Source organism: Abrus precatorius, unplaced genomic scaffold, assembly GCF_003935025.1.
Source record: "Abrus precatorius isolate BTA unplaced genomic scaffold, Abrus_2018 Scaffold11, whole genome shotgun sequence".
In the NCBI taxonomy this organism is placed as follows: domain Eukaryota; kingdom Viridiplantae; phylum Streptophyta; class Magnoliopsida; order Fabales; family Fabaceae; genus Abrus; species Abrus precatorius.
In genome coordinates this window covers 4,029,284-4,049,763 of record NW_020874303.1, presented here as the reverse complement: position 1 = coordinate 4,049,763, position 20,480 = coordinate 4,029,284, and the positions used below count along the sequence as shown (strand labels likewise).

Here is a 20,480-nt window from a genome sequence, read left to right as displayed (position 1 = left end):
CAATCTCACTACAATCAAATCATTTTCGTCCAAACACACATCTTTCTATGTTTTATATCAATCACATTCCAACTCATAGTAAAACCAACGGATTCTAAGCACAATGAGATAGGGTAGAGTCTTCCCTTACCTCAAAATAAAGACTCAAACACAAAATCAATGATGAAAGTGCTTTCCACACATAGTTTCATTCCTAAATATAGGAAAAATCTCATGAGAAACTAAGGAGAATAGAGAAAATGAGGCATTAACAATTACTTTTGATAAAAAATCATTATCAAGTTAACGCAAACAAATGTTTGTGTTTCTATGTGGAAAGTGAAAAATGACAATGTACATTCTCTAAAGCAACTTCTTTATTTGTCACTAAAATTACACTACCATTTAATAAATTCTTATGTGATCACTAGTAGATAGAGTTTATAAAGAAAATAATTTTTTTTATCTATTTAACGTATACCACTTAGTATGAAAGGAGACTCAAAATTTTTTATTTTATTTTTTATGAAACAAATTAATTATTTTTAAAAAATATTATTTATTTTTCGCTTAACAGAAGTGATAGATATTTTGATAACATATATTTTATTTCTCATTCTCATATTTGTGAAATTTTATTTTGAAAAAAAAAAATTCCCGTTTAAACTTGAGTATTATCATGGTGGCTGACTTGAGTTGTAGTTGGTAGAGGAACACACTCGTCACCCTGAGGACGATGGTGAGCAACCTATTCCTAAAACCCCACCTCGTTACCTTTCCATCAAAATTCCCTTTCCCTTATACTAACAAACCTTCTCTTTCCCTCCATACTGCAACTTTCTCAACCATCACTCTCTCGTACGGACCTTGCCTTCACAAAGGAACCAAACCTTCCCTATCCCATTCCCACTTTCCCCTTAACCAAAACGACACCGTTCTCCAAGAAGAAGCTTTCACCAGAATCTTCGATCTCGCCGCGCTTCGTGTTCCCTCCACCCATTGCTCCGCCCTCGAGAACCGCCTCCGCGGCCACCTCCTTAACTGGCCTCGCATTCGCAACATCGCTCGCGTTCCCGGTGATGACGTTGACCCTAACGTTGCTCCATTATTAGGGCAAGCGATTAACGGGGACGGCCAAGAGGAAGAAGAAAGAGGTCTCGTTTCGTTGCAACGCCGGATTCACGGCAAAGCGGAGGGTGACGGCGACGTGTTGAGCCCCGTGCTCTACCGCGATAGGCTCGCGAAGACTTTCAACTCTCGCGGGTTCGTCAAGTTCAGGAACCTCGCGAAGATTTCGAGGCCGAACAGAAATAAGAAGAAGAAGGAGAAAGGAAATGAAAATGTTAAGCGCGTTGGGAAAAGTGGATTTGCTTCAATTGAGGTTGTTGAGGAGGAGGAAGAAGAGGATGAAGGAGGTGGATTGAGGAATTTGCTTGGAGAAGAGTTCGTGAGGAACAAGTGGAGGGGTTCCACGAGGTTGTTACTTCTCGATGAACGCTACGCGGGTCGTGGTGTGGAGGAGTTGCCCGAGGCGATAAAGGTGCCTTTTTACACTCACTCTCTTTTGTTCTGTGAGTTTTTCAGTGGCAAAGTATTTGCTGTGTAAATTATTTTTTTCTGCGTTTTTTCTACTTTTCATTTAGATTTTTATGGCTTTTAGGTTTACTTTTAATGAAAGGAAGTAGATGATGAAGCATATTTAAATCATAGGAGTGGTAGTTGATAGGCTTGTTTCTTGAGCGATGTTCCTTGTAAATGCTCTGGCATTGATTTTGTGAAGGCACTTGTTTTTAGGTTTAAAAGTTGCCTAATTTGAGCTCTAGGCGTTTAGCTATATTGCAGCTTCATTTAGCATACTGATATTGGCCTTTTTATGAGAGAACTGTGAAGATTCCAAACTGTCAAATGATGATGCGAATGAAATTATACATGATCAAGGAATAATCTTTTGTTTAACATGTTGGGACCTTGTCGAAATTTTTAGGTGACACTTTTTTCCTGAGAATAGATAAATTTGTCTATAGACTATTGGAAGTCTTTGACACCTGGTTATATTAACGGCGACTTTTAACAGTGCATATAATTGTTTCTGTGTTGTCCCTGAAATGATGGTGGTTCTTTAGCTGTAGTGCATGGGGATCTTTTTGGTTATGTGATTGTCCATTTTGATGTCCTTTAGTAGTAAACGAGGTATTTAATCCACAAATATGAAAAATACATGGTGATGCTAAGAATTATATATTGGTACTTCAAATGTGAACTACTGAACAGTTATCAAATTATCTTCAGTTTAGAATTTTCATTACATACTATTGAGTATTAACCTGATGCTGGATATCTTCCTGTTCTTTGATGTTCCATCTCTTATATTCTTGGTTTTCTTCTTGTTATGAAAATTTGTTCTGTCTGTGTGTTTTTGACGTCTAACATTTCATCTAATGTGTGACATGATTCATATTTTAATGTGATCTTCAGGCTGTCTTAAAGGAATATGCAGAAAAGAGTACAACTTTGATTTTTGAGCTAGTTAGATGCAAGTTGACACTGTTCTATGATTACTGGCAGATGACTGAGGTATTACCAAGGTCACCTTGTTATAGACATTATTTGTGTTTGGGTGTATGTATATCCATTTTTAAGTTTGTCATTTGTAAATATTTTTCTCTTTCTTTCTGTGTTGGTCTATCACAATAAAATGTACTTTTCACCTTCATGATTAACTTGACTTGGACATGTGCTTCAAATCAAAATAATTTAGTATTTATGTTTCATTCCTTGTTTCAATTTTAACACTACTACAATTTTTTTAACTTCAGATTTATATCTACAATTATTTTTTAAAATATAAATTTGTATTCATGTATGCAACCTAGAAACAATTTTTGTGATTAGTTCCCCCTCCCCTGGTGTTCTTTATTTGGTTTCAAAACCAGTCCTATATGCGTGTTGCAGATCTTGGAGGCCTTGCTGCCTGAGGGTATGATTGTTCCTTCAGCTTTTGAGACTGTTGGTCACATTGCACACCTGAATTTGAGAGACGAACATTTACCATACAAGAGGCTTATAGCTAAGGTTCTTATTCTAGAATTATTTCTGGTTACCATTTTAAATAGTGTAAAATTGTATTGCAAATTCTTATATATGTTAATCTATGAAAGACTACTTTCATATTCAGGTTGTGCTGGATAAAAATAAGCCAAGGATACAAACAGTTGTGAACAAGGTTGATACCATTCAAAATGAGTACAGGACCATGCAGCTTGAGGTTTTAGCAGGAAACCACTCTCTTGTGACTACACTAGTTGAGAATGGAATTCGCTTTCAGGTTGACTTAGCAACAGTGTATGCTCTTATTTCCATCACTGACCAATGTAGAAGGCTTGCTTTATTAATTGCTCAATTGATGTCTTTTTATGAAATGTATTTATGGGTAAATTACACTTTACCCCTTGTAGTTTCATTCCTTTTCAATTAACCCCCCTGTACTTAAGTGACAGAAAAAAAAAAGTACGACTGTATAAGGGGGTTTAGTAACATAAAAAATTATAAGTGGTAAATTGAGAAAGCGTGAAACTACGTGGAAGTAAAGAGTAATTTACCCTTATATTTAACATAGTCTACACACTCCTTATTTGGATCTTCTTATTTGTATTTCTGTTTGTATAAATGTATAATGTCATTGTAGCAAGTATACCCTTAACAGATCTAATATCTACATGTAGTCTATAATCCATTAAGATATGTTGATTTGGACTTAATATGAAAAGGTTTTATATGATATTTTATTAGGCAGGTGTGGGTCTCGGGTGATCCTATTCCTATATATATTGATGGACTACCTTCTTTTAGTTTGTGGCTCTCTACTCATCCCCACATGCAGTTTAGTTTGTTAATATAGTTATGTGTATTGATACATTCTGTTATGTTTTATAAGAAAAATATTCCTTTGTAACAATGTTACTTTCTAACATTTAGGCTCATTTGTGTCATGTTATATGCCAGTATATGTATCAAAAGTCACACATCCTTCTTACTGCCCATGCTTTCTTCATCTCTTCCTTAACATCATTAATAAACCCAGACAACTTTGTTCACTTATTATGCCAGAAATGTTTTCTAGTTCTATCTCTAATAGCATATGCATTATAGCCTTTGGGAGTACTATATTGTTTTTTTCACCCTCCAACTCATAATTAGTAGAATCATTAGCTTCAGCTGAGAATTTATATATAAATAATGGCAGTTATCAATAACAATCCATAAACTCTGTTGTTACATGTATCAATTTAGAGATACATGGAGAGCCTCTGTTGTGACCTCCAAAAATCCTATGTATTCCTCTTTTAATTTCTGTGTCATTCATCTCAAATAATAAACAGTAGGAGGTCCTGCCATGTTGTATAGGTTAGCCTCTTGGACCATACCTCTGCCTTGTAGGAAAAGGACTGTGAGGAAAAAGTGTGTATATGTTAGGAACCCAGAAACAGGTTCTGAGTTTTCAGAGGAATGGAGTAGAAACAGAAAAGAAAGGGAAAAATAATGCTTTAATAGTTGTAGATGTAGATTCTATCAGTATACAAGAATTTTATTCATTTTAATTTATGATTATAAGACATTGTCTGGTTTGATTGATTTAGTACATTTCAATTCAAGTTGGATAGGTAGCTTCAACTTCTTGGACCCTACACTGTTGCATCTGAATCAATTACTGGTTGTTCTAAACATGTATTGATTATGATCTATATTTTCTTATGAAACTTCGTTCAATGAATTTGGAATCTAAAATGAAAAATAAATTCAATACATGTTTTTTTAAATTTTCAAAATATACTCTGGACCTATACAACACCACCACCAAAATCTTATATTACTAGATGAAGTTAGCTACATAAATTGCATGATGCCATTGAGATCAAAACAAAAATCAAATTTTGTGAAATATTATTTATTACTGTGGCCTGATTTGAATAAACTTCTGAATAAGTATTTATAAAGTTAAAAATTAAGTAGTAAAATATAAAAAAATAAAATAAAAATTCTCATAAGTCAAAATCAACTTAGGTTTTTTTATTATTTTAAATGTTCTTTTATTTAACTTTTTTAAAATTTAAGGAGTACAAGTTATTTTTAACGTACGATGAGTTTTATTCATTTTTTTATTGATTTTCTTCTAATATAAGAACTTATTTAAAAGTTTAATCCAAGTAAACTTATATATCACTTTTAATAATTTTTTTAAAGTTCTTCTAGGTTTCCTTCTATAGTTCTTTTGTCATTTTTTCTATTATAGGTACTATTCTAATATTTTTGCATATAGATTTTTATGTCATTTAAAATTAAAAGAGATATATTGATAAATAATATTTTTTAAAATTTGATTTTGATTGAGTTTAATAGCATTGTGTGATCCATATAGTCAACATTATTTAGTGGGATTATGCTTGGTTGTTGTTCATTTAATACCTATGAAGCCCAAATACTTTAAAACAACAAACGTATATGTGTCGGACACGTATCTGATTCCAATACGTGTCCGATACATCTAGATACTTATCTCAAAAATATTTATAGTTTAATTTATTTTTAAAAATTAATTTCTAACCTAATACGGCTTAGATACGATTGGAATATGGCTCATAATCATTCGATACAGTTTAGATAGAATTAAATAGTATAAAGGCAGGACCTTCTTTTTGTGATAGTTCTATATTTCTTTTGGATAAAACTATTAATTCTTTTGTGGAATACTAATTTCAATAGGGAATAAAGTATATAATTTTTTTATGTGTTTATAGTAGAAAAAATATTTTGACTTAGTTACTTAGATAAAGGAAAAATATGATCTCATGTGTTTTTTTTGTAAGATGTGATAATTGATATCCAAATATAACACATTAATATAAATGAATTATCAATATTTCTTTATAAATATTTGTATATGTATAAAGTATGTTATTTCTTTAAATTCCTATTAACATATCTAAGCCGTATTGTATTTTGAATTTCAAATTTTTTACGTATCTCCGAATCCGTATCATATGGTATCCGTGTCATACTAAGTATATAAGCTTCATAGTTTAAAACTCAACATTTTGCTACTATTGATGATGTCTGGTCGTATAGCAGTGCAATACAATTTTTCTTTCATCTTGATAAGTATTTTATGATTACAAATAACATCCTATGTCTTTCTTCATTTTTACCATCAACTATTCTATAAGTAACATTTTTATTAATTTCTTCACCATTCTTTATAATCAAATATCAAATACCTAAATTTATAGACTTGTAGTATTAATTTCTATCATATACTCTGGATTCTGTAGAGAGCATATTAGTTAAAGAATAAATGCAAAAGTATGCATTATCACTTCTGTTTCTTTTCTTTCTGTGCAGATATTGGAGTTCTAGGCTTGGAACTGAAAGACAAAGGCTTCTGAGTGGTTTTACACGGAATGATGTTGTTTGTACGTGTCTACCTTCCTATTTAGATGATAAAAGAAGCCTACATATGTTATTGTGTGTGGATGGGGGGGTTCAATGTAATGTAGAAACAACAATTACTTTGTGGCTGAACCAAGAAAAAATGCTTAGTGTTGGCACAAATAGACAATACTACTTGCTGCGGATTTGATATACAGTATAAAAATAAATGTGAACAAATTAATGTAAAGTGCTTGGAATCTTATCTGAAACAGGTTTTAACTTGTTTCACAACTTTGGGCTTTGTTCAGAAAATGCTTTTTGTGTCATTTTACACATTGGTGCATTGATGTAAGCATATCAAACAGTGCATTGATGTTGTAACAGGTCCCATTTTTAGGAAACCAAAGGATAACCAGATAATATGTTGCCTACTTGCCTGTCTGCTTCTTGGATTAGTTCATAAGAGATTAGTTTATTTGTTTGTATGATATTTACAGAAATTTATAATTTCCTTCTGAGCATAATTATATATTATCTAATGCATATACTTATTGGATTTTATGAATGTTTTGAAGTCTGAAGAAATGAATTCATATACTAGCAGAATTTCATTTACATGACTTCACTTAAAATGGGGATAGAAATGTATTTAAACTATCTTGTTATTTTGCATATGAACATAAAATGCCTACATACAGAATCTGGACATTAAGTACATAATCAATGATGAAATCCTTTTCATATCATTCCCAACATTTTCATGCATGTGCATATCATCTGTTGGATGTTTCTTGGAAATCCCTTAGCTAGTTTTGCATACAAGGTTGACTAGGGGGAAGAAAAATCACTAGGCTTGTCTGGTCTATAGATTATTTTCCCTCATTGTTTTCTTGATTTATAGGATGAATGCCAAGTCTACACTAACTACTTTTAGAAATTATGCTATAAGGGATTAAATAATGAACACACCCTCCCCTCTCCCAATAGAAAAAAATATGGAAAAAAAGAACAACTAAATTGATATTCTCGTGATGCAGGTAGTTGGAATGAAAGCAAGAATTAATGGATTTCCATAAAACAGGCTGTGCAAAAATGTCCTGATTGATACATGTATTTTATCTTTAGTTGCTGAAGTTAAAGAATGTTGTTTTTTATGTTATTCATTACTTGCTTACATGTGTCATTATTGACAGGTGATGTTTTTGCTGGAGTTGGTCCCTTAGCCATATCTGCAGCAAGGATAGTTAAGCGTGTTTATGCTAATGATTTAAATCCCTATGCAATTGAATATCTGGAAAGAAATAGTGTTCTAAACAAGCTTGAGAGGAAGATTAAGGTATGATTGCTTGTTGAGTGAATATCTTCTTAAAGATGTTCTATCAACTTCTACTGATGAAAATATATAAAGGAAAAAAGGATGTTGTGAATGGGACCACTATTGGATTTATGCAATTTCTTGGTTAATATTAAAAGTGCTGTAAATTAATTTATTTCCACAACTTTTTTGAACTTCTTTAGATATTTTTAGCATATAACTACTGTGGTTAATCTTTAGTACGGAGCTAAGAAACATTGCCATGAAAAACAACAAAGAAACACTAAAACTTGAAAATTTGCTTTGTATTTGACACAATTGTCCAATATATGTGTCTTCTGACACATCTCCTTTCTTGAAGTGTCCTTGCCTCATAGGATGTGGGTAACTAATGGTTAAAAGGATATGCAATACTCGTTTTAATGTTTTTCTCAAGAAGTACCAAAGCAGAAGTTGCATTTGAATCTGCATATGGCAGCAGTGATTTTGTTGATGGAATTTTCAGCCAACTAAGGTCATTGTTTGTTGTTCTAGGTCTTTAACATGGATGGAAGAAGGTTCATTAAGGCTATGTTTGCCAGTGATAAAGCTCAGTCAATCACACAAGTGGTTATGAACTTGCCAAGTGAAGCTGCAGAATTTCTAGGTTGCCTTTTCTGACAGGATCACTTTTTCTATATTTGTAAAATATTGTTTTACATCCACATGTCTAATTTGATCTTATCTCATTCTGCCTTTTATAATTAAATATTGTTAAACTTTCATAATTTTTCCATAATCATGGATTAGTGTTGTGGGTGAATAAGGGCAAACCGTTTTTCTGTTGCTGCTGGGACTATGTTTCAAATAATTCTGAGTAGCGTGAGGGTTGTGTTAGCCCTACGATTCATCTTTGCCACATGCATCATACATAAAGACATTCCTTCATGCCTAGATTTGGAAAGGAATGACAGGAAGTCAGAAAATATGATAGGTCTCAGTATGTTAAAGACTTGTTTAAATGATCGTGAAGCAGTATGTGATGCTTTCAATTTTAATACACTTAAGAAGTAGTGAGCTCGTGTTAAAACCTACCTAATGGAGGTGATAATAAAAGCATGAACACTTGTACCGATAATCCAAATTAATCATAGTTCCTCTTTTTACGGCCGAATGTTAATCTTATTCTATCTTTGCTTAATTTATAGTTTGGTCAATGTTGTGCTGTTTGTGTATGTATTGGTGGAGCACGTCTTAAAATATTAGTGGTTACGGTCGTAATCATGTTTATTATGGAATGAATGCATGCAATGATCAAGAGAGTTGTGTGTGTCTATAGTTGGGCTGCTACGTTTTCTTTTCATTTTATTTTATTGGTAGTTGGTTTCTGTAGGGGTAAACTTCTCTAATATCTTGATATTATTTCTGGATGCTTTGCTTCTTCTGCAGATGCATTTCGGGGAATATACAAAGATAGACCCAAGTCTGGGGAATTTAATTTTCCAATGATCCGTGTTTATGGATTCTCCAAAGCGCCAGATCCAGAATTTGAATTTCATGCGGTTGGTTGCTGATATTGTGTGTATATATTTCTGTGGTCTTTATTAGACTCTGCACAAATCACTTGAAATTTAACCATGCTGTTTGGCTAGTATCATGTAAACCTTGCAGTAAAGAAAGCATTTTAATAAAGCTCTTATGATGCAGAGAATAAGAATTGCGCTGTTAGAAGTGGCTGTCAACGTAGACATGAGACGGGTACGACTGGTGGCACCTGGAAAATGGATGTTGTGCGCATCATTTATTCTCCCTGAAAGTGTAGCATTTGCTGATGCTGCAGTTGATATCTAAGCAGTTTTTAGATTGTCAATCAGTCATTGAGCGCATTAAATTTTGTTCCATTACATTAGTTGTCTAAATGATATTGTATATATGTGTAATATGATGTATTTATTTATTTTTTTAACCTCTAGGTCTCTAGCATTACTAATCAGTTGATACTGAAAAAATTAAAACCATAAAATTGAATTGTAAGAGCTACAAACGGGCCTTTTGAGTTAAAATCGATTTTACCCTAAATAGGGCTAGACTCTTAACTGTCTGTATTATTGCCTGTTTGGTTTAACGATTGCTCCCTCAATAATTGATTTTAAACTTAAGTAGGATCTCTTCTCCATCCACTCCAATACACGTCCAACGGCATCGACTATTTTCCGATTTCTTTGAAATCAATTCTGGGACGAATACTAACAGAATTGCTATTACTGCTGCAATCTTTGTATGTAACTACTCTCGAACTTGCAAATTCTTTTTATGGGGGAAATCCTCAAAATTTTCCCAAATCATCGTTTTCTTTTTATTTTGGTCGATCAAACCATCGTTTTCAAATGGAAAATTAATGAACGAAGGAACTATTTTATTTAATAGCTTGACTACTGGGCCAAGGATTGAAGGGTATATCATCTCCGAGACGGTCGGGTGGGGTGCAACGTCCGTGCCTCATACCTCAAGAAGTATGAAGACGCGAAACACAATCTTAACAACCAATCTCAGCGAAAATAACATTAAATTTGAAGACTAAAATATCTTAAACTAAATCCAAATTTGAAGTGTCCCAGCATGAGAAGATCCTTTTTATGTCACTTTTAGAAGCCCTTGAATTTGCTTCCCCAAAATTGCTAGTACAGCTGACGCTTAACTTGTTCATTCACAGCCCACGGGGTCCACTGCACTGCATCTCGCTAATGTTGGGTGTGGCCCTGCGATGCCTGATATGGCATCCCTTAATTCAATAGGTTGATACTCATGTTTTACCTTAGTGATTATACGAACTAACAACAGCATTTGTATACGTACCATCCCATACATTAAACTAAGGTTTGGACAAGTCAATAATTTAATGAAAACCCAAACTAGGGTTGATGAATAGGTGGTTGTATGATGGGTCTTTACAATGTAAATATACGTAGATAAATACGTATATGATCTGTTAAAACTGTGGTGGGTTGCAGGTATAGGACAGCTGAGAGATCTGTGGGTCTGGGTTTTATTTACTGGGAGTCTGAGACATGTGGCAGACACATATTGCTTTTATGTCTGGGCTTTTTGTTTTGTAATTGTTTTTGTTTTGGCAGGACCAACACAACTACCAGGTGATAGTGACCTCTTCATGCATCCAAAAACACGACCTTTCTGTTCTTTAATGAATGCTCTCTCAAGCAAATATACCACATACCCAATTCTTTGATCCTGTGATCCCTGGATGGTTCAGACAAAACTAGCTAAGGCAGCACATTTGCTGTTCTATGATCCTGTTCCTTTCATCAAAATCTTGTGTGATACATGTACAATATATATGTATCCTTATGTGGAGTGTGAGGGAGAAAAGTGTCTGTTCATAATGGTAGGTGAGGGCAGAACAGTAAAATGGGAGGGTGAAAGCAGAGCAAATCTCAGTTCAGATTGAGATCTAAATAATGATCTGTGTGGGTGGTCCTTCCTTGTGATTGTCTTATTGGTATGTATATGTGAGGGAAAGGGGAATAGGAGTTGTAATGAAGGGATCTTTTGCTATTTTGTACTAAAATGGTTTGGTCCTTCACAAGTTGCATAAAGCCAGAACCAACAGTTACTCTAATTGTCCCATTCCTTTATGGCAATCTCTACAAACAAACAATTTGTATTAGTTGCTTACCCTCCCCCACTTCACTCTCTCTCCCTCATTAAACCACCCCTTTTTATTGCTATAAAACAACAAAGGAATGCATCATTTCAGATGGTGGATTCCTCTATATTTATGAAATTTAAGCTTTGTTTATATGTTTAGGGCACACTGATAACACCTCTTCGTGGGGCACTCGGTTTTCGGTTTCATCCTTATTCATTTGTTTAAATAAACTCCAAACAGATGCTACCTTTTTCAACTATAATACTTAAAAGAGAATTACAACCACACACACATGCGCTGAGTTAGCTTATTTTAATTGTAGTGGTAGAAAAAAGCAGTGTTGATGAAATATTTTAGTTCCTCAAAAATTTCATGTAAAATGAAATTTTTTTTTTCAAAGAACCAAATTATTTTAATTGGATTGGCTATAAAGAAGAGCATCATCAATAGAATGGTTAGGTTGAAAAAATAATACTTCTTATAAAAAAAAAAATTTAAAATTAAAATTACATATATATTAAAGAAAACTATTATTTTTTTGTTTGAGAAGGGGCCATAACCCCCTAAGTAATACATGTCCCTACACACATTGCAGTTACATCGTGAAAGTTTGAAATCTTCCATTAAAATTATAAATGATTAATAATTAATTTTTTAAAAATTAAATTAATATCAACAGAAATTAGTCTAAATAACAAGCAGCTTAATATCGGTTAAGCAAAATTTTGAATTTGAGTTTTTGTATATATAAAAAATAATTTGTAATAAACTCACCTATCATATTCAGATGCACAACTCGAATGAGATCCAAATTAAATCGAATGAATAATCAAATTGAATTGGTCACTAAATTAACAAGAATATTAATTAATTAATTATTTATTTATTTATAATAAAATTGTAATAAAATAAAAAATAATTTAATATATATCTATTTCTTCAACTATTTAGATAGAAGGCCTAAGTCAATTTGATCTAATTTTTCATTTATCTCAATAACATATTTAAACGAACAAATATCCCCAAAACAATCTTCCCATTCCAAAAGTAAAATAGTAGAATGCTTATATTTAACTTTCTTTTATTTGATCTAAACACACACATAGGCAAAGGAAAGTGTAGTAGATGATGGGAAGGTTAATAATAGTTGTGAAATGGTCCCCTTCTAGAAAAGCCAATCCTAGCAAATTAAGGCCCTACCCTACAACCCCAAGAGAGGGATCCCAAATGCCAATGATTTTCCATGCAAATGAAGGGCACAATCTGCTTTCCAGCAACCCAAGAATCCACCATGTTTGCTCAATCCCAGCAAAGCCCTCTCTCCCCCCACCAATCCTCGCACGTGCCAATTCTCTCTCCTCAGCCGCCTCCACCTGCCCTCCCAGGGGACCACCCCCTCTCTATGGGACCTACACATACCAAGAAGAAGCACCCCTACCTCTTCCTTTACCTCTCTATCTTGTGACTCACTGTTGCATTGAACATTATTTTTCATTCAAGATTTATATTATATATATGTTAATATTCATTTATTTTATATGCATATTTTAAAAATATATACTTTAAATATATAAGAGACACGTAGAGATATCTTCTACTCATGGTAAAACAAACATTTTCCATTCTTACTACTGCTACTCTTGAGTCTTGACCACCTTTTACATGAAAAATCTTTGCACCCCTTTGGTTCCTCACGCGGTTTGGGTTTTATGTCCCAAACACTCTCCAATTCTTCACTTAAGATTCGCAAAACTGGGATTCATAGGATTTGTGTGTTGGACTTGACACTTTTATACATAGCAGCAATGTTGGCGTGCATGTTAAGATTAATTGGTACTAGATACCACTTAGCTAGTTCCATTTTACTTTAATGACACTTCAATTCAAACTATGTAGTTGTTCTTCACTTGAGTGACATTAATTCCGGTGTATAAATTTTGATTTTTTTTATTTTTTTATTTTTTTGCATTAAGTACAAGGGTGTGTATATATTGCACTAATGCACAACCCATCTTGTCTGTTTCTTTGACTTTCATGCCAAATAAGTTAAAAATATAAATCAAAAGAAAAAGAGCGTATATGTTATGTCCTTTATGTTATTTGAAAAATGCGAGAAGGATTTAAATTTTTTCTGTTGAATTAATATAGTTGTTCGTGTGCTTTATATGGTCACTCAAGTTTGAGTTGTGGGAAAGACACATTGTTGCAATGCATTAATTGATGAAGAATTTTAGATATGGATGAGTTTAGGGATTAGGGCGGTAATGAAATGATGGTGACGGGGACACTTTAAATGTCACTTACTATTTCAATCAATATTATCACCTTTTACAAGACCAAAGCGATTTGGTTTGCATAATTAAGCTGTGGATGGCCAAAATTCAATTAAGTCTAATTTAAGTAAATTTTTATATAAGTGTTTCATGGAAAAATAAAGAAAAAATATGAATAATTTTTTTCCATGAATTAAAATCATTTTTTTAAAAAAATTAAATACAAAGAACTATAAAAAAGTAAAAGAAAATAAGTCGACATTAATCCATAAAAAATATTGATTTATTTATTTATCTCTTATAAGTATTTATTAAGAATGGAATCTTAATCAATAATTAAAATTCCAAACAAAGAAAATTGCACCAAAAATTTTGATGCCTACTTAATGATCTCAAAATAGATGTTGTAATTAACGTGGGCTAGGCTATGTGCTGTATAAAATTCAACGCAATGATAGTGTTACTAAATTTAAACAACCAAATCAACAAGTTTGCATTGCATGAAAATTGATCGCATCACATGATATGAATTACAAAATTCTGCAGGTTTCAAACGCTGAAAAATACCGGAATTGCACAGAACAAACAACCCCATAATTCATACTGAAAATATCGGTAAAACTAACAGATAGGACTTTCTTTAATAGGTAGTATCACATGAACAATGCTATGACTTACTATCTAAAAATAAAATATAAAGAAGAAACAAAAACAATCATGAAATAACCAAACGGGGACATCAATTAAAGCTTTGATTTTAATGATAATTAGGCACACACATAGTAAACGAATAGCAAATTTAGTTGCTTTATATGGGATCAGTGTTGAACCAAGTAAAAGATAGACAAGACCTTTGATTATTTGAGTAGGTATAGATTATTGAGTCCATTAATCATTTTGAATAATAACTTGTATGGATAGATTTATTTTTCCATAAGAACGAGTTAATGAGTAGGATAATTAATTCCATAACATAAAGTAATTATATAATAGTTTAGAAATCACATTTAAATTTGAGGGTGCATGGAATAATATGGAAGAGATATTCCCACATTAGAAGGCACCACATGGGTTCAGCTTTTTCTCGTTTCCAAATATGAGAATAGAAAATCATCATTGCAAGGCTATTCCATAGGCAGATTCTCATAATTCAAGATCAAATCTTACTCCCTATGATTGCCAAAAGACCGTTTTGTATGTGTTTTACCACTTAGACCAATGAAAAACTTATAATAACATGCGCACCCCTTCCAACTATGAGTGATGTACCCAAAATCCGCATCCCTATATGATCAGATGATCATGGCTATTGAAACAAGGTGTGCAATTCCACCCTTTACAAACACTTCACTGCCATATATACATAACATTGCATTATCAAATGGCAAAAGAATGTAGTCTTTTCAAAATGAACATTGTAAAGCCTAATCATTTTTTGCCAATTTGGTTAAAACTGACACCCTCTACTGTATTACAAAGCCTCTTCCTACCACCTACTCACGGGGGATAATGCCCTGAGCTTCCGACCACTGCTGTTAAAATGGCCCACAATCCCACACCATGACACGTGTCACATTAGTACCACCTCATTCCAACTCAAGAGGGACTTTTTCATTTCAACCCCTATATCACATAGAATTATTTTAAATTTGTGTCATTATTTTATTTTCAAAACTATTAAATTAGAAACCGCTTATCATTAAAAATAAAAACTATACCTTTTTCAGTCAACTCCACTCACAAATACACTTTACATATATTTATGTTTTATTTAGTATTTTTAATAATTTTTTTTACTCACCGAAAAGTTATTAGAAATATGTGGTTAGGAAGATATAGGAAAAAAAAATTCCCAAATCTTTACGTAGGGTGGATGAAGCAGAAAAAGAAAGAGATTGTTGTGTGGAAGAAGCAGAAAGTTGGGGGGAGTGGAAATAGCAAAAGACATAAAAGGAGAATAAGACAATCACTAAAACAAGACCCCAAGAGAAGCACACGTATATAGCCCATGTCCTGAACACTGTCTCCCTCTTTATAAATATATGTATATCATCCTAAACCCTCCTTAAAGCCAAAACCAAAAAGCAATTACCACACCCATTATCACACTATATAAAGCCTACTACAAGTTTAAACTTTCTGTTACATTCATTTTCCTTTTCCTTGAAACAGTTTTGAGCTACCAAGCTATGGGCTCTGAGCACACCATGAAAGGCCTTTATGTTTCAGAAGAAAGCAAAGGTGAACCTGGAAGATGCAGAAACAGGAGGGGCAATGGTAAGGGTCCAAAGAAGCCACGGCAGAGAGGTTTAGGTGTGGCTGAGTTAGAGCGTTTGAGAGCTCAAGAGTCACGGAAGAAGATGAATGAAGCATCTGGGTTGCCACCAAATCTCCATGATCATCATCACCTTCTTCAGTTTCACACTCCAAGTGGCAGTGTTCCTGTGAGGTGTGGTGCACCTTCAGCAAACCATGTCCACGTTCCTCAACAAGTGATCAATGGCAATGTCATTGGTGTTTCGGGCTTAGGGAATAAAGGTTGGCTTGGTTCCTTTGAATCTGGTCCTCCACTTTTGCTTGGAAGCCCACTTGAGACCTCGGCAGAGCTCTCTTCAATTCCAAATCTTCATTCTCAACCTCATTCTTTTGATGTTTGTCTCAAGGTATATATATCTTTAACTCCCTCTTCATTGTTCTTTAATAATAAGATAGGTTAGATGTTAGATCGTTATTAATGCCTTGCAGTTTCAAATTAAAATGTTTTGTCCTCACATTTTTTATGTTAAAGAAAATTATTGTTGACTAAGGTGAATATTTCTGCTATATATATATATAATGGTTATTGTTGTTGGTCTCAGAAAACACGTTTTAATGAGGATAGTATAAAAGGATCAAATGGAAGGAGAGATAGGTTGGAGATATGGCCCAATGGCCATGATTTCCTAGGATTTATGTCCCAATCTGCAGCCCCAAACCCTGTCGGGGAAACCAGTGATTTCTATAACAAACTGACCAGGCATGATGTTGCTGCTGCTTATGTTACTCCCAATCTTGATGAGGTAAATTCATATCTATTGATTTATTTCATGACATGTTTAATATTGTAACATTATATTATCCTTAGTTTTTATTTATTAAGAAAAGGGTATGCATTTTGGAAGATCATAAATTGATTGGTATTTTTGTTTTGTTAGAGTGTGGAGGTTGTTGCGGTTCACAGGAGGGGAAATTCAGTGAGTGGCAGAGTTTTCATGGAATATGAGTTTTTCCCAGGAAAAGATGGCAGAGGCACTACTTCCAAGGAGCTGGAATTGGCCACAATAGGTTCAGTTGCAGTAGGTTGTGAAGCTTCTTCTATCACTGCTACACCCTATGGAGATTCTGCTTCTAATTCTATTGATTTGTCTCTGAAGCTTTCACACTAGAAGCATATGGAGGGCCCCTCCTTTTTTATGTTTGCTCAAGTACACCTTTTCTGTTTATTTCCTTTTGTTGTTAAACTAATACCAAGCAGAACATATCTATGTATGTCCTCCTTCGGAAAACCACCCTCTCATTAACTCTATCCTACATAAGATTATGTCATTTAATATTTTCCTATTTGTTTTCTCACCTTTGATTCTTGCTCTTAACTAATATTTGGTGTGTGTGTGTATAGATATACACATTCACACGAACATCTAGCTACATTACTAGTATTATTGTGCTACGAGAAACGTGCATAATGAATTTCAAGTCCATATATATGCAAGTATATATACACTCTAATCAACTGAACAAGAAATAAACAGAGAAAAGCAATTTATAAACTGATCAACTTCTATGTAGGCTGGGCTGAGTTTTTCTCAGTTTTGGGCTCTAAACCCTAGCAACTGTTCCATACTATTAAGTGTTAACATTCTGCAGGCTTCTCTCTATTTTACTTTATATATGTTTAAAGGGGTTTCTGTTTTAGAGTTAATTTACATCTTTTATGTGCTGAAACACATGGCTGGCATCTCTGTCATGCCGTTTATGGGAGTCAAGTAATGCCTTTAGAGAGTGCTCCAAAAAACGTGAAAACGATTCATCAGAATAGATGCAAATGCTGAAGGCGCCTACCCTGGTGTTGGCATCCGGTACTAATTATGTGCACAAAAGCAGAAAAAATGAATCAAAATTATATGAAACCAAAATTTAAAAAACAATATGAGAACAAAATACAAGTAGTTACTATCTGAGCATGCATAATCCTTTTTGTTTCTTTTTGCATAGTAGTAGGAGTGGGATGAGAGAGTGAGTGGTGGTGGTGATCAGCGAGTACTACAGTGTATGCTGCACCAGGCTAAGGCTATATGTTTTGAGGCATGCTGAGTACAATTCTGTGATGAGTATAAATATGTTCAGGCAAGAAAACAGGTGTATACTGTCAGTAGAAGTAAGGATGTGGAAGCTTTTTCTATCTCTTTTTTATTGGGTACCTTTATAATCTTGTCCTACATGTACCCACCTTTTCCTTTTCTCTTCCCTCTTGCTTGCTATTGTATTTTTGGTAATGCTACTCCCTGCTCATCTCTTGTTTTCCCCTCTCCCACACTCTCCTCCTCAATCAGATTTATAACGACAACCTATTTGAATTCATGTTTAAATGTTATAGATCACGTTTAACATGTTTAGAATTATTGTAATGTGTTTTTAAATACACTTAGTTGTTCTACATACTAATTATTTATAAGATAAATATTGATATAATATTTAACATTCCAAACACGTGTGTATTTGGCGCAAAATTTTTATGGGACATGTAATAAAACCTCATCCCCATTGTTCAGAGTTGTGGTCTAACCCACTTGATATTTTATCAATTGGGGGGAGTGGGGAGAAGGGACTAGTAGCATGTTTATTTTAGGCTTAGAATCGTGTTATTAAGCCACTTAAAAAGTTTGTCCCTGGGATTCCATCTGGGTAGAGAAGAATTTTTACTTTTTATTGACAATAGCCAAACCAAACATATAGTACACACAACATGCACTATCATAATCTCTTATAACTAAAAGGGCTAAATATGATATCTCGAACATAAGATGGATTGGAATTAAAATGTGAATTAGACCATACGTGTGCAGGCAGATGAGAGAAAATAAAGGCATGAAAAAATGTTCGTGATCAATAAGGTTGTCTGAAAATGATTACGTTCCCTTTAACGAACTGTGCTCCTATCTAAATATGGATGACAAGATATTTAGTTCATGTGAATTGTTGCTACTTGCGAATTGTGAGGGTAAATAAACGATTTCTCGGGTCAAGACAGCCAAACTTCACAACTTCTAGGGGATCATATTCGTGTAGTGGTTAAACAAGGGGTAAATAAAAGATTTACAATCATCAAAAATTGCAAATTGCTCTAGGTCAATAATTGCTGGATGCAACGAATAAGCATCATATTCTTTGTATTGAGCTTCCTTTTGCTCCAAAATTTGGCAAGATAATAAATTGAAAATCTCTAACCACACTTACAAAGATATTAAACGAAAAGAATTCAAGAAGAGTCTTACAGCAATACCCAATAAATAAAAATATAGAACACGTTCAAAACTAAAGAAGGTTTAGCAATAATAAAATGGGCCACCTATGAGGTTCAATCTAAAACCTCACCAACCTTAACTCCCATCTTCATTGATTAAACCAATCAACGCAATTCTCAATTGTTTGTGTTCTCTCAATAACACTTGCCTTGTCCACCTTGTGCAAACTACAAGCATAAGCAACAACACCCTCATCTTGTTAATACATTTCTTAGATCGAGTGTTTATTCCTTGAATTGGTTCATTTTTTTCTCAGAGCTTATGTTTATGCTGTATTAACATTGATTGATATTTCATGTATTTTTTTATTGCCTGTTTCCAGTGGTTGTGAAAATGAAAAATGAAAATATATGGCTGATACAGGCTGGTTTAACAATTAATTATAATGTTTATGTCTATCATATTTCTTCATAGGCCTCATGTATCTGAATTCTTGAATGAATAACTATTCTTTCACGTCAATAAGATGCGCTGGTATCTAATTTATAAGGTAAATATTTACATCAAAAGAAAATGAAAATTTTACGTTAAAATATGTTAATATTAAATTATTGTGACAAATATTTGTATCAGACAAGAATAAAAGTTAAACATGAAAGCTACCAATATCAATATCTTTTCTATGACCCAAGAAATGAACTATGTTATCACTTTCTCCCAATCAGATTCCCTTTGTTGGGCCAGCCTCAAATTTTAAGAAGACTTGTAAGTGTGGGCTTATTCTTTTGTATGATTCATGTAATCGTGGGCAAAAGATTAATTTAACTAAAAAAAATTATATATAAATATAAAATTAATTTTATAAAAAATAATAATTCCAGTGGTAGCAGTGTAGTGAAAAAAAAAAAAGACTGCAGGATAGTTTTTATATATAAATAAAATTTTGGCGAATAATTATCTATGCACAAGTCTTTAATTAATGAACTTTATTATTATTATTATTAATTTAAATACATTTTTATTTCTACACTTAACACCATTTCTTGAGTTGGTCCTTTGAAAAAGAGTTTGTACAATATTTTTTATATATAAAAAATCGTTTTTTTTAAAATAGCATCTAACATAATTCAATCTTATAACATTATGGTTGTAAAGTTGACATGTATTATTTCTCACATTTTGTTTTATTTATTTCTGTGAATTGCTAACCTTTATCTTCAATCTTAAAGCAATCAAAACTCAACCTCTATGATTACGATTAGAATCCTTATGATTTCAATTTTTATCAACCAAACAAATTGAACCACCGTTGATGAACTTTTTCTTTATCTTTATCT

The 20,480-nt window shown here is 33.2% G+C and overlaps 1 protein-coding gene across 3 annotated transcripts; it reads left to right on the top strand.

Annotated features, from left to right (window-relative positions):
• Positions 1–628: 628 nt before the first annotated feature.
• Positions 629–9,856, top strand: LOC113854936 (tRNA (guanine(37)-N1)-methyltransferase 1). Of its 3 annotated transcripts, none has more exons than XM_027486277.1 (9): positions 629–1,519; positions 2,455–2,553; positions 2,932–3,051; positions 3,155–3,321; positions 6,376–6,446; positions 7,599–7,741; positions 8,255–8,366; positions 9,149–9,261; positions 9,407–9,856. In XM_027486277.1, the coding sequence occupies exons 1-9, from the start codon at positions 716–718 to the stop codon at positions 9,548–9,550; spliced, it is 1,773 nt and encodes a 590-aa protein (XP_027342078.1). In that variant the 5' UTR covers positions 629–715; the 3' UTR covers positions 9,551–9,856. The 3 variants fall into 3 exon arrangements, with proteins under 3 accessions (XP_027342078.1, XP_027342080.1, XP_027342079.1); XM_027486279.1 differs by having other exon boundaries at positions 9,149–9,277; positions 9,407–9,775; XM_027486278.1 differs by having other exon boundaries at positions 9,352–9,488.
• The last annotated feature ends 10,624 nt before the right edge of the window (positions 9,857–20,480 follow it).

Bases quoted from the DNA above. Each gene is read 5' to 3' on its own strand.
- LOC113854936 (XM_027486277.1), top strand. From the start codon at position 716: ATGGTGAGCAACCTATTCCTAAAACCCCACCTCGTTACCTTTCCATCA. The intron at 3,322-6,375 runs GTATGCTCTTAT...CTTTCTGTGCAG, and splicing joins CAGGTTGACTTAGCAACAGT to ATATTGGAGTTCTAGGCTTG. The intron at 9,262-9,406 runs GTTGGTTGCTGA...CTTATGATGCAG, and splicing joins CAGAATTTGAATTTCATGCG to AGAATAAGAATTGCGCTGTT.